This window comes from Seriola lalandi, unplaced genomic scaffold, assembly GCF_002814215.2.
Source record: "Seriola lalandi dorsalis isolate HSWRI2012SDOR001 ecotype SW California unplaced genomic scaffold, Sedor1 jcf7180002054866, whole genome shotgun sequence".
NCBI lineage: Eukaryota > Metazoa > Chordata > Actinopteri > Carangiformes > Carangidae > Seriola > Seriola lalandi.
The window spans coordinates 583,750-603,778 of record NW_019525419.1 but is presented as its reverse complement, the minus strand read 5'-3'; the positions used below and the strand labels follow the sequence as shown (position 1 = coordinate 603,778).

General features: G+C 41.3%; 3 protein-coding genes across 9 annotated transcripts in view; 2 read left to right on the top strand and 1 right to left on the bottom strand.

The window, feature by feature from the left end:
- pde4ca (phosphodiesterase 4C, cAMP-specific a) overlaps window positions 1-6,926 on the top strand; it is a 52,854-nt gene extending 45,928 nt beyond the window's left edge. For all 7 annotated transcript variants that reach the window (XM_087179790.1, XM_087179789.1, XM_087179791.1 and 4 more), the window contains 9 exons: window positions 1,160-1,253; window positions 1,411-1,583; window positions 1,688-1,786; window positions 1,995-2,159; window positions 2,276-2,375; window positions 2,537-2,691; window positions 2,791-2,913; window positions 3,015-3,197; window positions 3,343-6,926. In XM_087179790.1, the coding sequence (XP_087035916.1) occupies window positions 1,160-1,253; window positions 1,411-1,583; window positions 1,688-1,786; window positions 1,995-2,159; window positions 2,276-2,375; window positions 2,537-2,691; window positions 2,791-2,913; window positions 3,015-3,197; window positions 3,343-3,846 (1,596 nt within the window). In that variant the 3' untranslated portion in view covers window positions 3,847-6,926. The remainder of the gene's footprint in view (window positions 1-1,159; window positions 1,254-1,410; window positions 1,584-1,687; window positions 1,787-1,994; window positions 2,160-2,275; window positions 2,376-2,536; window positions 2,692-2,790; window positions 2,914-3,014; window positions 3,198-3,342) is intronic.
- Window positions 6,927-7,600: 674 nt separating this feature from the next.
- LOC111671128 (ras-related protein Rab-3A-like) lies at window positions 7,601-16,338 on the top strand. The gene is made up of 5 exons (XM_023428149.2): window positions 7,601-7,686; window positions 9,551-9,775; window positions 11,386-11,504; window positions 12,249-12,373; window positions 13,253-16,338. The coding sequence occupies exons 2-5, from the start codon at window positions 9,551-9,553 to the stop codon at window positions 13,441-13,443; spliced, it is 660 nt and encodes a 219-aa protein (XP_023283917.1). The 5' UTR covers window positions 7,601-7,686; the 3' UTR covers window positions 13,444-16,338.
- A 332-nt stretch (window positions 16,339-16,670) lies between these two features.
- Window positions 16,671-18,646, bottom strand: LOC111671132 (transcription factor JunD-like). Its single transcript, XM_023428155.2, has one exon. It carries the CDS (start codon window positions 18,383-18,385, stop codon window positions 17,447-17,449), a length of 939 nt encoding a protein of 312 aa, XP_023283923.1. The 5' UTR covers window positions 18,386-18,646; the 3' UTR covers window positions 16,671-17,446.
- Between the last annotated feature and the right edge of the window lie 1,383 nt (window positions 18,647-20,029).

Here is a 20,029-nt window from a genome sequence, read left to right as displayed (position 1 = left end):
CACACACACACACACACACACAATCCATTCAAAGCTTTTCCTTCATATCTTGTTCAAACTTGGTGCACATGGTGTCTCACGCAACCTCCGCCTCAGACACACACAGCCCCGCCTACTTTGTGCATCTCTCGGCCAATGAGGGACATCCGTCTCTGCCAGCCTCTGCTGCAGCAAGCACCTGATTGGCTGCTATTTTTAGGCATTTTTGGAAGGAGGCGGGGATTAGAGTACCTCGTTCTCCCTCTGTTTACACACATACAGGAGCAGGCAGTAACTGAGTGAATGAGGGAGAGTCAGGGGGAGTGAGGGAGTGTGGCTTCTTTGCCTCGCATCCTTGCATCCCACAGCATTCCCTCAGCTATGCTTCCACTCTCTTGTTCTTCCATGGACCCGCTGAACAGTTTTTTTTCCTGTCTGATCAGCTCTTACTGATCAAAGCTCTCATAGCACTAACTAGTGGACTGCCTGCTTGCAGTGGATTTTGCTCATGCAAGCACAGTGCAGGAGCACAAACTGTCCCTGCTGTCTGTTTCTCTGTCGAGCAGACAGTGCCACAGGACGACCAGAAAGCTCAGCTCTCTCACACAGTTTTATTTTTGCTCCCATGCTTGATTTTGTGCTGAAATGCCAGAATTGAGCTATTTAATCTCTGTGCCGTGGATGTTCTTTCAGGTAAGGAGAGGCGAGGGAAGAACTGGGTGGGAGGGGGGTGAGACAGCTCCAGGCTCACATGTTGCTCGTTTTGTGAATGAGTGTGAACAAGTGAACAACTAGTGGTTGAGATTCTCTGAGACTCCACAGATTTATGGATTGTTTGGGTGCAGCCTACTTGTGAGTAAAGTCAGTCATGCATCTTTCTGTGTCCAATCATTAGCTTCTGTGCTGTGTGTGACGTGCAACACACACATGTGCGCTCCAGAGATAGTAGGTCTTGTTGATATAACCATTCTTGGTAGATTACTCCGTTAATGTGTTTCCTCTGCAGAGCTAATGGTTGTCTGTGTTTAAATGACAGTGAGATACTTTTTTACTGAAAGTTTAATTCTCAGCATATTCAGGGTGACATTTGCTGCAGCAGGGAGTCAAGATTCACACAGTAAATCACTTTCACTTTAAGCACAGACTCATGGATGCCTGTATCGTGTGTTTGTGTCCCCAGTTCAAGAGGATGCTGAACCGAGAGCTCACCCAGCTGTCAGAAACCAGCCGTTCAGGGAACCAGGTGTCTGAGTTCATCTCTAGTACCTTCCTAGGTAAAACACCTCTACCTTGTACAATACAGAAGCTGTACATAAACATATACAGTATATACCTTTACATGTAAATCAAATCAAATGAAAGTGGACGGGTTTATCAAGAGCTTGCACAATTTTGATCTACATTACTAGTTTGTCTGTTTCCATCTGATAGAGAAGCAACATGACATGGACATCATGTCTCCCCCCACCAAGGAGAAGGACAAGCAGAAGTGGCCCATGTCCCAGATCAGTGGTGTGAAGAAGGCCACCCACAGCCCCAGCCTCGCCCCCTCCACCATCCCTCGCTTTGGGGTCAACGCCAGCCAGGAAGGACTCCTAGCCAAGGTACCAGGACTAGTTCAACACTTAATTTATCACGTCAATGCAACTGGTTCTATATGTTCTCCCCTGCACAGCATGTTGTAATGATATATATTGTTCACTGGCAGGAGCTGGAGGACATAAACAGATGGGGCATCGACATCTTTAAGGTCTCTGAGTATTCTGGCAATCGGCCACTGACGGTCACCATGTACACCATCTTCCAGGTGAAACATCTCAACATACTCTACTTTTCTGAGACAGAGTGTGGTCCTCGTACTGCATAACCCTCAAACACTTGGCACAGTAAATGAATGGACAAGAGAGTAAATGAATGAATGAAACAATGACGTAACAAACAAATTTGAATAAATGACTGATCTTTACCTCGACTGACCCAGTGCGTGATCTCTTCCTCCTCTCCTGCCACTGTAGGAACGCGAGCTGCTCAAATCCTTTAAGATTCCTGCAGACACTTTCATTACCTTCATGATGACTCTGGAGGATCATTACCATGCTGATGTGGCTTACCACAACAACATCCATGCTGCCGACGTGGTCCAGTCCACACACGTCTTGTTGTCCACACCTGCACTGGAGGTAGACAGTCACGCTCATTCATCCAACAGAGAGAGCATATACAAACTTCAGTTGAAGCTGCACACACAAACACCACATATTGACTCTCCTTTCACTACTTTTGTGTGTTGTCCAAGGCTGTGTTTACTGATCTGGAGATCCTTGCCGCTCTGTTTGCAAGCGGCATCCACGATGTGGATCACCCTGGAGTTTCCAATCAGTTTCTCATCAACACCAGTGAGTTTGCATGGCTCCAGAGGGATTATTGAACGTGTGTGGGTGCTGAGCGTGTTTAACGACGTGGATGAGGTGGCTGTAAACACGTGTCTGTGTAGAATGTGACAGTCAGGTGGTTTACAGTGCTGTGTGTAAACTTTGTCTCACCTTTTTGCCTTCAGACTCAGAGCTGGCGCTGATGTACAATGACTCTTCGGTGCTGGAGAATCATCACCTGGCCGTTGGCTTTAAGCTTCTGCAGGAAGACAACTGTGACATCTTTCAGAACCTCAGCAAAAAACAGAGGCAGTCTTTACGCAAAATGGTGATCGACATGGTAAGACAGTTTTGATAGGACTCGTTAGACCGTAGACACAACGCTGTTTCTACCTTAAGAATCGTCTTTAAACAGTGAATTAATTTGATGTTCTCGCAGGTGCTGGCCACAGATATGTCTAAACATATGAACCTATTAGCAGACCTGAAAACCATGGTGGAGACTAAGAAAGTCACCAGTCTAGGAGTCCTGCTCTTGGACAACTATTCAGACCGCATACAAGTGAGAACCATTTTGCCATTAATTAAAACAACATTAGTAAAAAAGAAATGAGATTAATATACTTTATTTGATACTCACACACTGTTGATTTGTCACCGCAGGTTCTTCAGAACATGGTGCACTGTGCAGACCTGAGTAACCCCACCAAGCCTCTTGAGTTGTACCGACAGTGGACGGACCGCATCATGGTGGAGTTTTTCACCCAGGGGGACAGGGAGAGGGACAAGGGCATGGAGATCAGCCCCATGTGTGACAAACACAACGCCTCCATAGAGAAGAACCAGGTACAGTAGAGAAATCTATTGTAAATCATTACAAAGTGTTAAATTGAAATAGAGAAGAAGTGAAGAAAATTCAATAAAAAAGGGACAGAAAGAAAAAGTGAAATCCCTTTATACATATATATGACTTCTTTCCTCTCTCTTCCAGGTGGGTTTCATTGACTACATTGTTCATCCTCTATGGGAGACATGGGCTGACCTGGTCCACCCAGATGCTCAGGAGATCTTGGACACACTAGAGGATAACAGAGAGTGGTACCAGAGCATGATCCCCCACAGCCCTTCACCCAACCCAGAGGGTCTGGAGGAGGGAGCCCTTGCAGGGGAAGCTTCAGCACTTGGTGGGGGCAGTGGCTCCACTTCCACCGATAAGTTCCAGTTTGAGTTGACCTTAGAGGAAGAAGGAGAGTCTGATACTGAGAGTCCACCTGAGGAAGAGGGCTACAGTGGCAGGAGGGCGTCTGAACTCTCCAGAACTGATTCTGGTAGCGGATTTGATGCAGTGTCAGCTAAGATTCAGCGGCTCCCCAAAATGCTCACTACTGATTCAGGCAGGACGTTTTCTTTAGACTCTGATAAAGATATGGCAGAAGAAAGAGAAACAGACCAAGAAGGCGTCGCTGGGGTACCACGCTTCAGACTTGGCACATAGCGCCAGTCAAAAGTTGTTTTTCTTTTGGCCTTTTTTGTTTTTTCTTGATTTTGGTGCCTCATCCTCTGTCACTCCCCTTCTCCCACTCCAACCAAACACCAACACCTCTGGTTTCCGTGGAAAGGGTGACAGCAAGCCTCAGGGTGCGGAGTGTGGGAGTGCAGGTGGGTTTGGGGGGTTTTAAGAAAGTCTGCAGTTTTACACAGCAGTCACTTGCACTGGAGAGAGACAGATAGACTGAGAGAGGACAGGAAACCAAGTTTCTGACTTGTCCTTTGTGTTCTGTGTCTTTCAGTCAGACTCACTGTGGATGAAGTTCTACAGAGACAATGAGAAGTTTATATTTAAAAAAAACTTCCCTTTCTACCAGCCAACCCAAGGTCTACAAAAACTAATGACAGAACTGTCTTCCTCTTTTGGAGTATTTTTGAAGAAAGTGAGGAAGTGATGAATGTCCGTGAAAACACGACAAAGTCTTGTAAGACATCTTGCCAAACTTGCAATTTACAGGGACAATGCTGTTTTGCCTGCCTTTTAAGTTTTTAGTTTTTTTGTTTGTTAATTTCGTTGTCCTTTATTTAGGTTCATACATCATGGAATACAGTAAATGAAGATTCAGTAAAAAGCAAATGCCGCGCAAGCAAAGTAATGTCGGAAAGGAGCTGTTCATGATTTTATGCAGAACACTTTAAATGTAGCAAACATTTTGAGTGACTCTATCATTATTGTCGAATGCGTAGCACTCCTTTCAGCTCGTGCTGCACAGCTCCTTTAACTGTGTTCAGCAGGCAGTTGTTTTGGAACAGGAATATGTTTAAAATGAATGGGCTGGCAGTACATATTACTTTTGAGATTTTCACTTGTTTCAGGCTAACTAATTCCATTTTTTATAATCCTAAACTACGGTATTGTCAGCAACAAAACTGAGCCAGGGTCAGTGTAGTGGTTTACCATCATAGGATTACATCTAAAGCAATGTGGGCTGTGCACATGGTGCCTCCCAGTGTCGACAAGTGGAACTGAACTGGCATTGGAAGCAAATGATTTGCATGGTTTTGCATAGGCCTATGTGGAAAATACATTCAAAACGTATTTAACTGTAGGACTACCCAAAATATCAGTTACATTTCAGTTTTGTTGCTCTTTTTTGTAATTTTTGTTTAGATTTTTTTTTTAAATTTCAAGTCAGTAATGTTTGTTTGCATTCTTAATATTTGGCACCCATTTTATCAGTTTGCCTTTAAGTTTAGCACTTTACAGGTTTGTTCTCTGCTGGCCCTCATTGTAGTTTTTTAAGGGCTTGAGCCAAAACATGAACACATTGGAGGCTGTTGACTGAGAAACAGTTTGTCGTTGACTGTAAAGCAACCAGCACAAACATCTCGCAAAAAACACTATCCATGCAAATCCATTACACAACATGTCAAACACAGCATCCACCTAGTGAAATACTGATTTTCATTTCACTTGCATAAATTAGCAGACTGATAAGGGCAGTGTATTAGAAATGCTGCAAAGAAGGATGTTCACATCACTGTAACTGTACAAATCCAGGAGGTTACCAAGAGATAGTTTCCTGTGCCAGATTTTTTTTCATCTTTTTCCTCTCATTGATCAATATTTCGCTCTTCACAGGGACATAGTCAATGACAAAACAAGTGCCAAGCAAGCATGACACAACCCGTACTGTAATTTCCATTTTGCCACTGGCTACTTTCCATCAGTGACTGATAAAGTTGGTTGATTGTAGCACGCCGTGTGCCAATCTAACCCTAGTGTCTCTGTTCCTTTTTTTTTTCTAACTCCTGTTCAAACAGTAACTGAAACTGATATTGTCTTAAAACAGTGATGTGTTATTTGTGTGTGTGAATGACTGGGTTGACTCTTTTTGATGTATTTGCTAAGAAAAAAAACCAAAGCACTTTGTATGGTACTTTTACAGTTCTGCACTTCCAGTACAGTTGAACATGTATAATGTGACTGTTTCACTGTTTTTCTGTTGGCAATTGGCCTGGTAATTGAGTTGAATTGCACGGGCTGGACCACTACAGCTCTTAAAGGTTGGATGTTGGAGGGACTGAAGTTGTTTTTTGTTCTTTTTATAATTGACTGTACAAAAAAAGGTGTTGAAATGCATGACAGTGGTTGCAGGATTCAAAGAATATGAAGAGTATATAGAGTACTTACAAAACGTAGCCTGTGGAGAAACGTATTTTATTTTACTACCGTCAAACAGAGTAAATCATGTTTTAATGTGTGAATGAGCTGAAAGTTTTTTTGCCGCCTTATTTTCAAACTTGGGATTTTTTTTTCCTGGTCATAGATGTGTTCACTGACATGCTGGAGTAAAATGTGCAATCCTTTCTGTAGCCATAAACAGCAACAAACAGACCATCACTCAAGGATGCCTTCAACACTAAGGACTATTTAACAACTGCTTAACCAGCACAACATGCGAAGATTCAGTCTGTCTCTCTGCGTGTCACTAATTGTTTGATTTTGTACATTTTCCTCAGAGAGCTTCATGTACAGTTTATTTATTATTTCTATATTATCTGCCAGAAACAATGGAGCAGTAGACTTTTTTTTAGTCTGAGGTTTAGTGCTTATGTGTAGCTTGATGTGTGAGAAAGTCAAACAGGACAGATTTTCAACTATTACTCAGCTTTTTTCCTTTTCATTTCATTTCTTTATGTCTGCAATTAACATTATACATAGGCAAAAATACTCTTTCATGTTTTTCTTGGTATAAAAATAGTTGAGTGACAGATTTCCGTCTGGGTTTTCTGAAACATCTCTCCTTTCCTTGTCTTCCTCTGTGTCCACTGATCTGGTCAGATCTTACAGTAAGTGTGCTGATCTGAGACTTCTTTGATTCATAGTGAAGATAATTTAGTCGTACGGCCTCAACAGTCATCCTAGATCAGTATTTCTTTTCTTAGAGATTTTATGAACATGTTTCATGAACTGAGACTCTTCAGCTTTGACAATCCAAACTCTGCTGTTTAACTGCGGGTGTGTTAGCCCTCCTCCAACTAGAACTGTATGCCTTGCCAATAAAGGAAAAACTCTTCACTCTTTGATGTCTTGTTGTCTACTTTTTTTCTTTTATATTTCACTTGTGTAAACATCATATAACCTTACTATCTTAAAGCTACAAGCAGTAAGATTAATTAAAAGGGAATAGTGTTGTTGCTAAGCAGTAGTGGAAATTGACTACATTTAGGTATAGTTTTATGGTACTGGTACTTCTAATTAGTTCTATTTTTCTATCCAACCACAGTTCAGAGAGAAATCTTGCACTATTTACTCCACCACATTTATTTGAGCATATTATATTACTTCAAAGGTTAAACTACCTAACAGAATACAAAGCAATAAAAAATTTGCTCCCCCTTATAGCAGCTAAAAGTTTAAATACATACTGCTAATATGTTAATGCATCTATATTTATGGTATCTTTATCCAATAATGTAACATCTATAAGGGGTCCTGCATATTTTTAAATAAATATTGCCCCTTTTAACTTCTCAAAACATCTGCTTAACATTGTTTTTATCATCTTGATCATTAATGAGTCTATTAGTTTGTTTTATAACTGCTTTTTGTAACAGTTTATTCTATTCATAAGAATGAATTTGGGTTGGGGCGGGGCTCTGTGTGAATGGGCGGTCTCTGCTGACTGATTGGTCAGTCATCTTGCCAATCCTCCTCACGCTCTGTTTGCACCCGCTTATGCCAGAGCTGTCAATCAAGAGGTGCACGAGCTACTGCAGGTGCAAAGCTGGGCTCTGGGTTAGCCGCTGCAACGAAGCCGAGGGAAAAAACACACATTTCAAGGTAAATCCTGCGCTTATTTGTCATTGTGGAGCTGTGTTAAGTCGAACAGTAGCAGAAGATGGCATACGGATAATTTGTTGCTTATAAACTCTGGGATTTAGATTGAAAATTTAGTCGTAAATAGGGAAGAGTAACCTTCATTTGACATAGCTGGGATGCTTAGCTAGCTACTGCTGCCACTTTTAAATACTGGTAACGGTACGCCGAGTTAGCATTAAAGGTAGCGATGCTAGCCTAATTACATGCATATTATAAGGGTAAAAACTGCATTTTTATATGCATTGCTTCCATCTCTGTAGCCGTCACTTGATCCTTATTTTAGGCAAGTATTACTATATAACAAAACACCTTGTGGTGCATTTTCTCGGTTTTTCTCCAGCTAACCTGAGCCAGACTGTTAGTTTCAGCTATATATTCACTACCAGCAGGCTAACGCTGGATAAGCTCCTCCGTGGATAGATGGTGTGGTTTAGGCCGTTTAAATTGGGAGCATGTTGTGTTCAGCTTTATACAGTCGTGGACAGTTTATCTGTTTTTCTCTAATTTACTGTGGCCAACGATTCAAACCCTGACCAACCATATGGTTCATTCATAATTGTGCGGTTAGCCTACTGCTCCTCGGAGGTTCCCTGCCCTCCCTGGATGGGAAGGGATAGTCAGTTTAGCTGATGCTTAGCCTGCTAAGCCCCGGTGCTTCCGTCCTCTTATCTCGCGTCGGGGCGGAGGTATGCATTCTTTGTCCGACCAGTATTATTGACATGAAGTGGGAACACTCAAGGCACTGAGAGGGTATTGGCTGTTTGTATTGACACAGCCTCTCGGCGAAACGGCCATATCATTTTATTCCCTCATAAAGCCATGTCAGTGAGACTGTTAGGGAACCATATGGAGTGGGGTAAGGCTGTTTTTACCGTGGCATATGAATTGAGACGCCTTTTCCTGTTGTCTGTATAAAGAATGCTGATGAGCTGTTTCTGAGAGCAAAACAACCCAAAATAATCAATCGGCCCATTAAATGAATTTGATATTCAACATATTCCACAGGAACTTAGTCTTGAAAAAGAGGAGAAAATACTCACATTTGTTCTTCAATCCTTGTATTATTTATGTCAACCTTTGACTTAAAGTCAGAATTTTTGCATGTTATTTTAATAACTTAAACATTTGTCATTTTATCCACACATGTTTAAGATCTCTGGGGTTCAGAGCTGTTGATGTCAGGATATAGCTCAGGCAACGGATATCCAAATCTGCTGTGTCAGTCAAAAATAGTTTCAGAAGATGTTTCTAGGTCTATCAGAGGTTTGATCTGGTTTTTCTCTGCATCAGTAGTTTCCTTCTTTCATGTCTGTTGAATGTGGTTGCAATGTGGTTTGTAAATTAACTGATGTTTTTATTTATTAACTAGCCATATAAAATTCGAAACAAAATCAGTATGAATACAAAATTATATATCCAATTGACAAAGAGTATGTTAATCTGTCATATGTCCTTAAACAGAATAGTAACATTTTATAAAATGGTAGAGGCAAGACTACATTTTCCTTGTTTATTTTCACCAATCATTTACACCAAACATGACATGTTGACTTGACACTGTAGCTACAAGGGTTGAACACAATGTCATGAATGCAGTACCTGCACAATTTGATGGAATCAAATACAGCAGCTCTACTGTAAACCCTGTCTTCGTTTATATAATGTTTAGTTTTTGCAGACAATATCAGACAGGCTTGGATTCAACTTTTTATTTTTGTGACAGTATTTTGTGTTGGTGATGTTGTATTATAAAGTGTTTCTATTATTTTCTCCAGCCTCTATAAATAAGAAAGCTTATCAAAATGTGATCTCTTTCCTTGCACAGATGGCGTCTGCAAATGCCACATACGGACAGAAGGAGTCATCGGACCAGAACTTTGATTACATGTTTAAAATCCTCATCATCGGCAACAGCAGCGTAGGCAAGACCTCCTTCCTTTTCCGCTATGCAGATGACTCATTCACACCAGCCTTTGTGAGCACAGTGGGCATCGACTTCAAGGTTAAGACCATCTACAGGAACGACAAGAGGATAAAACTGCAGATCTGGGTGAGGAATTGGACCCATACATTACATGCTTACAGATGTGCTGAGGTTGTCAGGTACAGATTGTCTTGTGGTTCCAAGAGCAGGTTGAGCAGGGTTTCTGATGGGGACAAGAAACGTGAAAAAATAAGAAAAACAGGTGTTTTTCTGTTGCGGGTACTCACTCTGGACTTGTTCAAAATTTGGGGGAAAAAATCAATTTTACCTTGCTTTGTTTCTTGCTGCTTTTTGTTTTATCTGTGGTCTGCATTTAGCACCATGGTCCTGAACTGTGCTGTCTAGAATCAGGCTCCATTGAAGTGTGCAACAGGTGGTCTGTGGTCGTGTGTGGTCTATGGCCACACGCTTGTATTATCTATGTCACATAAGTAGCACACATTTCTCAATCAGTGTTTTCTGTTTTTTTCTGTATCTGCTGATACAAAAGTCTAATCTGATATTGATATTTCCTTCCATAATATAATGATGTGGTGCACCCTCAGCCTAAAATAGGCTCACAGTACAATAGGTTAGAGGTGTCTGACAGCAGAATATGAAATAAGGAAATGCAGTCTGCACACCACTTTACTTTTAATGGTTTCTTTAATGTTAGAATTGCTGTTACAAGTTTGCATAGGATTCAAATATTCTGTGTTTACGAAAAATTCAGATGCAGGTTTGAACAGTAGGGACATCCCTGACACAGTATAAGCCTGTAACTAACCATCAGTTTCATTAACAACTAATCGGCAGATAATTTTCTCAAATAATCATTGAGTCTATAAAATGTGAGAAAGCATCCAGTCCATTTTCCTATAGTTCAAGGTGACATCTTCAAATGTAATGTTTGTCCAACAAAAAGTCTAAAACCCAAAGATATTCAGTTTACAATGATTTAAAACACTGAAAAGCAGCAAATTCTCACATTGGGGAGGCTGCAAACAGATAATGTTTGACACTAATTGGTTAATTAATTGGTTTAATTTGACTAATTGGTTCAGCTCCACAGTTTTATAATTCAACAAGCCTGCAAAAAACTAAATGTGGTTAACCAGAGTTAAGGCGGATTTCGTTGTTACCTGCAGATCATCTTGAAAGGAATGCATGTTTTTCATGCTGCCCCTCACATCTGTGACTTAAGCGGTCTCTGTTATCATGTATCCCTAATGATTCCCAGCTGTTAAACTGGCCTCTCCAGTCCCCAGAATCACTTCATCTGCTGTGTAATGGCAATACCCTTGAAGTGCACTTAACATGAGCCATAAAGCCTGACCCTGGAACCAATTGCTTATTACATGCGACACCAGAGGAATACCTAATGCTCATGTGAGTTTGGCTGAATGTTAAACAGAGACAATCATCAGGAGGAACATGCACAGCCATAAATTGTTTGCAGGTGCTCTGTGACAATTATCTTAACGACAAGACAAAAAAAATACTGTTTACCAATGTTTCTTAAAGTCTACATGGACATGAAGATGGAAGATCGTTGTCCTTGAGAGAGCATTGTTGTGATATATTTTTGTGTATGTCTTTGTCTGAATGTCAAACTCCTCTTGTTCCAACAGTAATGCTGTATATACTCCAAAATAACAGTTGAGTAAAAACAAAGGTGTTCATGTGTCTTTGTTCAGGACACCGCTGGCCAGGAGCGCTACAGGACAATCACCACAGCTTACTACAGGGGAGCCATGGGCTTTATTCTCATGTATGACATCACCAACGAAGAGTCCTTCAACGCTGTGCAAGACTGGTGAGGGACGACTGAGTATGCATGTCTGTGTGTATGAAGGCGGCAAATGAACAACTGACAGTCTCAGTTCTTGTAGTTCAGCTTTGTTGTTGTTGGTACATTTGGCACATTTTCCCACAGCTGCATTTCTGAGATCAGCTGTTGCAAGTTCATATAGTGAAACCTCAGAAGTCGTCAGACAGTCGAACAGGTTTCAGACAAGTTGGTTTGAAATATTTATGCAGCACTTGTTTTCATGAGACAGATCAAGGCATAAATAATGTCCATTATAATCATCTGTCGCTCTGTCAAATTGTGTGTTTGCACGTCAAATATACTTTCAGTCAAAGTTGAAGCAGAAAAAAGCACAACAGAAATTAGTGGTTTGAATTATTTGTTTAGGTAATTCCATTAAACCTGACTTGTTTGAAACCTGTCTGGTTGCTTGTGTGATGTTGCCTTGTTAACTCTTGTGAAGCTATTACTAATGCCTCTACCATTTTCCCACACCTCTGCAGGGAATCAGTAATTAAAATGGCATCATAACCAACAGGAATAATGATTGTTTAAAAAAAAAAAAAGAAAAAGATCTCTTCATTTTTCATTTTTACATTGACAAAATGCAGGTGAAGCATGATCTGTTGGAGCACTGTGCCACTTTGATCCAGTGCTTTCTGAAAAACTGGAACCTGTAGGAAATTAAACACACTTATGAGATTGAGTTGCTCCATGTAGCTGAGCACCCTGTACTGTATCTGCCAACAGGTCGACCCAGATCAAGACATACTCATGGGACAATGCTCAGGTGCTCCTGGTGGGGAACAAGTGTGACATGGAGGATGAACGCGTGGTGGCTGCAGAGAGGGGCCGGCAGCTGTCAGAACAGCTGGGTAAGTCAGCTGGTCACAAAAGAAAACTGGATATGATGACTCTTTTGTTGTCTCTCTCCTGGTGTTTATCTTCCTCTCCTGGTGTTTATCTTCCTCTCCTGGGAGAATTAGTGAAAATTATAAACGATTGTGACACATAGCGTTGTTTAGGGTAGATGACTAAATGATGTAGATAAAAATGAGTACAGTTCATAATGTTGAGGATATGTTTTGACTGTTAGGTTTGGTTCAACTTAGTGGTCATTTAAGGGGTTGTAATTTGTAGTTTTGTTTATTATACTGTAAATACTTATACTGTACAGTGTGTCATGATTAAACCTTTCAGCTCGCTACATTACAGAATTTCACAGTTTGAAACTACAACATTTCTGGCAGCAGTTACTGTATATCACGAATAAAAAGGCAGCTATGCAAGTCAGCCATACTAACATGAGTGCAAACGTGCAGCATGTGACAGTTTTAAAAGAGGTCTGATGATCAGCACTACAGTCTTGATGAGGAAACTTGCAGAAGCATAAAGACACCAGATAGCAGCTTTTTTTTTTTTAATTATTCTTTTTTTTAGACAAGTTATTTTCTGCTCTTTTGGAAGTTGTAACCTCGAAAATCTGCCAATTGTGATCTGAGTTGTCAGAGTATAGTCATGGAATCATACAGAATCTGACTCTAATTAGACAATTTCAAACCACCAGATCTGAAAACATGGAATTAGTTGTTTTCAAGATTTACGAATAGTTTTCATTTAGAAATACTTACACAAATCTGATATGGAGGATGTGTCCTGACTTGATGAGATAAGTGGATTAACTGGATAAGCCCCACACTGGAACAATAATTGTAACCATAGTCTCTCTCTGCCTCTGTCGCCCCTCCTGGCAGGTTTTGAGTACTTTGAAGCGAGCGCCAAAGACAACATTAATGTGAAGCAGACCTTCGAGCGGCTGGTGGACATCATCTGTGAGAGGATGACGGAGAGTCTGGACAACAATGACCCGACCATCACCGGAGCTAAACAGGGGCCACAGCTCACTGAGCAGCCTCAGAGGTCCCATCAGGATTGTGCTTGCTAAACACTGCTACGCACACACACACACACACACACACACACACACACACACGCACACAATCTGCTGTCCTAAAATCCACACACCTTGTTTTTTTTAGTATGTCTCTGGCTTTGTCTTTCTTTCTCATAAGCATATAAACAAATAAATCACACACAAACACTGCCATACAGAGTGAAACAATCTGGCTGCTTTAATTCTCCACCCCTCTCACTACACCACGAACACTATCCACATGAGCTGGCTTTCTTCAAAGATTTAGGTGTTTTCAGAGGTGAAAGTGAAAGTTTTTGTTCATTTTGTGTCACAGGAAATAAGTGATAGTGGTAATTTAGTCAGAGGGGTGAAGAAAGCTCAACAAAAGCATCAACAATCCTAAATCCAATCCTCTTTCTTTCATACGTGTACACATACAGTACACACACACACACACACACACATTATACTGTATGATAGCAGAATTATGAAAGGTCAGTCAAGGCTGAGACTCCATCATTCCTTATTGGCAATTTCACAATTGGGGTTTAACTCGTAAAGGTTTTGAATGTGGGACATTCTCCTGGTCCCACTCAGCACCAAGGCCTAAAATCCTAAATGGATACAAATCATTTGCAGTTGTTTTATCTTTTAGTCCCATTGAGAATATATGTTTGTTGCTGTGGATAGAGTTGATGTTTTTTTTTTAAAAAAAACATTTTTCAGTTGGTTGGGTGTGGTTTTGAGCATGTCAAATCTCCCGTCCTTCCCCGTGGTGTGATTGAGTTTCTACAGATAATTACGGTCCAAGTTTGGCGTCCAAACAAGGTCATTTCGAGGTTTGTCTTACGTTTAATTTTAGGAATGAATGCAGGAATAGCAAATGTCACACATATCAGTTTGCTAGTTGCATTACATTGTTATAGGATTTTATAAAATTTCTGTTAGCAAGTGTGCTCTATGGATGGCAGTCGCATGGTTTGTCCAGCCTTTAAAACCAGCTCGGTCCAGTGAAAGGAGCTGCGGAGCCTCGGGGGCTGCTAGTTTTTTGATTTCTAGTTCTTTCTTTTTTTTTACTTTTGTTGTTATTTTTTTAAGACATGACAAAATCAAGGGATAAGGGATGTCTTTCACCACACGGAGAAGAGTGTATAAATGTTTAAAAGTCAATAGATGTGCATTTTTCAAATGCATATATAATATAAATACATATATAATGAACATATACAATCCAACTGATTTAGGATATTGGATTCCTACCTGTGCTTTAGTGAGAGGTGCATGATGTTGATGTTTTTAACCAGTGATGGTTGACTGGATGGTTATTTGTATGAGCTGCTGTCTGAATTTAAAACCCGTCCTGTCCTACAGTTTCAGTACCAAATGGGGCTAAAGGTTTCACATGTTAAGCCCGTGGCCTCTTGTCATTGTATTAACTTTCATTCACTGCATACAACGTGCACCATGCACTCACTAGAAAGGCATGTGATTCAGTGTGAGCACTGGTACACCCACAGAGCTGCCATCAACATCCAGATCGTCTGTTGCAGTATGTCAGTGAAGGGGATGTTTTCATCTTTATTTTTTTTTGGGGGGGGGGGGCATGATGTTTTTAAGCATGTTAAATGTCAAATTGTGAGTTTTATTTCTCTCTCTGATGCTAAGGTTAGGGATTTGTCTGCTTGTGTATACAGTACAAAACCTTCTGTAAATCATGCATTCACAGATGTGCTGAGGCATGCGAAAATATTTTCAACACCTAAGTTTTTTTCAGAATACAACTTATTTATTTTGTATTATTTATAACTTAATTTATTTTTAAGATAGTGTTCTTCCTAGATTATGCATTGCAATCTGCACTTGACTTTTTAAAGAGATGTCCAATAGTATTCGATTGCTTAAACTGTTCCAGCTTTTAAATGAAAATGTATTTGTGTTTACAGTGAGTACAAAGCTTGACATGCTTCCTCAAGAGGAAAGTTAAACATTCCAGTGTAAGAGCCTCTTATCACATTCATGCGGCTTTGGTGGGAAGTTTGTTTGTCTTTTGATATCGCTTATGTAACTTTTAAGACTTGGTAGTGTACAAGCCGACTGTTCTCACAGAGCAATAGCAGTTCTTTCTCTCCACACCCAAATATCAGCAACATACAACCCTGCTGAAGGTTTGTAACACACGTACTGTATGTGGGTGTGTGAATGTACAGTTTGTATAAAGACAGTCGTAATAACTGTTCTTTCCAAAGAGTTCTCGACAATAAATTTAGAGCCAAAAAGAGTGGTTGTTACCAGGGAGATTATGTTTTCACCCATGTCTGTTTATTTGTCAGAAGGATTATGCAAAAAGTAGTGAACCGATTTGCACCGAACTTTGAAGACGTGTGGGTATGGGCCAGAAAAGAAGCAATTTGGTTTTGGGGCTGGATCTGGATCATTTACTATGAATTTGAATTATTTTCTCTGAAGTCTGGTGTATGTTGTTTGACATTGGTCTTGGCGGAGGACTGTGCTCTTTGAGTACGTTTCTAGTCACACATTTGTCAGACTTCTGCTGACAAATTTGGCTACAGCATTCCTGCTCAGTACAGAAGATTCACAAAGGGGGAAATGTTTTGGGAAGTAAACTGAATACTCTGAACACTTCATTTAAAAAGTGATGATTCTTACTGCATTGGTTCACTTTTGACTTGTTTGTTGATTTTTGTTACTTTATTTATTGTGTTTTGCTACAGCTGTAAACTTGCCCATGATTTAGGAACACGTATCGACCCCGTTTAACTCTCCTTCTCCTCCTCCTTGTCATAAATAACCTTTGTAAATAGGAATTTTCTGCCCGTCGGGTATTAGTTGTGTGAATTGTGCTGTAATTCTGTAATGCCAGATTTGCTAAAATGAGGAATCAATAAACACATTCTAAATGCTGGAGTTCTGCGTTGGTACAACAGTTATTCCAAAAGGTCTGATTTACAAGAAGAGCTCATGTGATGTATCGGAAATGGTGTAGAGTAAATGTTATTGTGCCCAGCAGAGGGCATAATACTGCATTAATGTTTTCTTTTGCCCTGAGAGTTGTTTGACCATCTATGGTTTGGTTCAGCTTCTCTACTGCACTTAATACAACACCCACAGTGTCAACTGTGCATGAAAAGAGAAATGTGAAGGTTTAAAATGATGCATTTATCCTCTCAAAATGTTCCTTCTAACTATAATAAAGCAAGCAGAGCCCCCTCGTCTTAGTAAGAAACAAAACACATGAGTTGTAGTAATGTAGTGAATTTAATAAATGTCAAGTAGACTTGAAAGTCTATTACACATGGATACATATGGTTTCTCAGTACGTACACATACATTCATGGAAGTGTGGTGACTGAAGAACTACACAGCAGCCACCATAATGAAAAATACAATGGTTACTGTACACAAAAGCGACAAGACATGCAGTGTTCATTTTTTGCAAAATAAGAGGAACAACTAGAAATAAGACCATATGTAAAATAAGAAATGTTTCAGTAAATAAAATAGATATATTTGTCATTGCTAAGTGCTTGTAAACAAGTAAGGCATTATATTACACAGTGGATGACAGCACTTGGTGACACCCCGGTGTTTGGTTGCACTCTTATTGAGATTGTCCAGCTTACACACAGATAAATGCTATCACACATCAGTCCACTGGATAGCAGTTTGCTACATGGCTTCCCAAAAATTAGGGCGACAAAATAAGTCTGTTGGCTGCAAAACACTGCCAGAGTTCCATGAGTCAGAGGACGCTGCAGCTCATACCTGCTGCTGGTCTTTTTCCAGTTGACCTGCAGCTTTCATCAAAGGCCTGTTCATCTCCATACAGTGCAATGCAAATGTTTTTCTCAGTTGCAGCCTTGTATCTGGAAGGTGCATTTACAATGGCCTCACGTGAAGTCTCTGATGAGGATTTTAGGTTACAAAAGGCGAATGTTCCTCAAAGTACAGGCCTGTGTCCTCAGACCATATTTAGAGCTGGAAAAACATCCATGAAAAGCACCATTGCTGGGATTTAATAAGCTTGGACCTGGTTTGGTAAAAGCTGGCATCCGCTGCTGACATGGTTCATCACCTTCTGCTTCAGCTGGGCCACTTGCTCCCTGAGGACGCTGGCTGTGGATGCCAGCTCGGTATTCTGAGTTTTCAGGGTCTTGACCTTGTCCTCCAGCCGAGAGATCCTCTCCAGTTTTCTTTTGCGGCATTTGGAGGCGGCTATCCTGTTTCGCAGCTTTTTCCTCTCCGCCTTGATGCGCTCCTGGTTGTCCATGTCGATGGGAGACAGGGGAGGGCTGTCTCCGAAGCTCTGCATGTCTGGTACCGTCTGAGGCTCGTCCTTCACACCGGCAGAATGGAGTCGTGACAGAGCAGCCGCAGCGGCCGCCTGTTGCTGCGCGCTGGCCAGATGAGACGGAGGCGGCGGGAAAGGGATGGTGTCCGTGGAGTAGTTGATGGTGGTGCCACCGAGCGGACTAGCCGCATAGCCGTTCAAAGTAGTGTATACAGGAAGGTCTGACGTCTGAAGCCCGGCAGACCCGACTGCGTTGGATGAGGCGAGGAGCTCCAGTCTATCCACGGAGACGCAGCCCGCTTCGCTCAGCTGGTTCTGCTTGTGAAGATCCTCCAGCGCCTTGACGAAACCCTCCGCGAATTCCTGCTCGTCACTGGCAGATTTCGGGTAGAGGAACTGGGAAGTCGGGTTGTTAGTGGCGGTGGTGACCAGACCGTTGGACTGGATGATAAGGCGCTCCAGGTCCGGAGAGGTTAGTTTCAAGAGTCCTAAGTCCGGTGAGTTGAGAAGTCCGTCTGTATCCCGGAGCGGGTTTGATTTTAGCTCGGAGTTCTGGTCGTCCAGGTTCAGATTAATTTCCTTTTTCATCATCGTGGTCTGGGAATAGATGTTGGGAACCCTCGGAGTATTCACCTCGGTGCCTGGGTAGAGGGTTGTTTCCATTCTACACCCTCACATGAGGGAGTGTTGAGCGTTACGCATTAACGACTGTTGACCAGGAACATCCAGACATGAGGAAATCAGCTGATCCTTATTTTTAAATGATCCTGCTTCCTTATCTCCTTCTTGTGTTGTATCAGCCACTCTATGAGTCGACCACTTCAGCTGTTGTTGTGCCTGAGGGGCTCTGATGTGTCTCTCCTGCGCGTGGATGAGATTGTCTTTTCCTGATGGCACGACTGCTATGCGCAGCGCCAGACCTCGCTCGCTTTCTACCCCTAAAAATTCCATTATGTCACTCCAGAGCGCGGAGATTGGCCCAAAATGACGTTGGTTTCCGGTTCAATTTGAATAAGGGGCCGAACCGGTCTTTATTGCCATGGAGACTCTAGGTAAACTACAAACAGTGCAATGCATTGTGGTTTGATGTCATAGCATAAAAAAGCTCAGGGTCGCCAAAAAGAGAGCAGAGACTGGGCGGGGAAGGTGTAAGAGGCGAAGGCCAAGGAAAGGAAGAACAGAGGAACAGGCCTTACAGAAAATACTCCTTCAGCTCAGGCTAAAGCAGCTATTAAAGAAGGAATAGAATAGAATAGAAATAATAGAATGGAATGGAGTAGAATAGAATAGAATAGAATAGAATAGAATAGAATAGAATAGAATAGGAGTAGTCTGTTTTATGGGTTGAAGTTTTTATTCATCAGACTTTAGGCTACAATGCTAACACCTATTATTGGAGCTCTGTAAGGATCAGTAGTTACACAACCTTCATACAAACAAGACTAAAAGAAAGAGAGTTGAAATAAACAAAGGGTTATGACGCCTCGAGATGAAACTCTCTTCTGGGGAAAGACAGCATAAACGAGAAAAGGGAAGGAAACACTGACAGTAGAATGAGGAAACCATGTGTTATTGGTGACTGAAAGTTTATCATGTGAAGAGGTTAATGTACTGACATGTCCACCAGTGGCTGCTGAAATACAAACACACTGTGTTCTCATGGTTTCAGCGGCTGTGGCTGGTGGATGCTGTCCTCTGCCTTCCAAAAATAGATTTTAGTAATCATAACAATGAAACACAAAGCATTTAAACATATGTATAGAGTTTAACAAAATGAAGAAAGAAATCATTCATAATAATGCTATTTAAATAGTAGTTGAATAGAAAAGAAAATGGAATAGAACCGAAGAGACGAATAGAAAAAATTGAATAGAATAGAAAAAGGAATTATCTCACAACATGAATTACAGTATGACTGCTACAATATTCTTTAAACAGTCAATCACAGTGTTCATCCACTATGCAGTATATAAGGCCCTGAGTCTGGCTTCGTGGTGGAAACTACTGTAGGATATTGTTATTCCACCCATACACAGCGAGGACGTCAGCAGACTGTCTGCATCAGCACCACACAGCAGAGAGGGCATCATTAGTTTCCATGGCAACAAGGACACAGCTAGTGACGCAGGCGAGTGAGAGAGAGAGAGAAAGGTGAATGGGTTGAGGGAGGAGAAGCAGGGGCTGTTAGCGACTGCAGTGCAGGATGTGTAGGTGGTTGGAGTAGGTGTGATATTGTGTGTGATGTGGTTCAGAGGCATAAATCAATGTTGATTCTGTAACCCTAGAGACTCTAACATGGATAAAAGA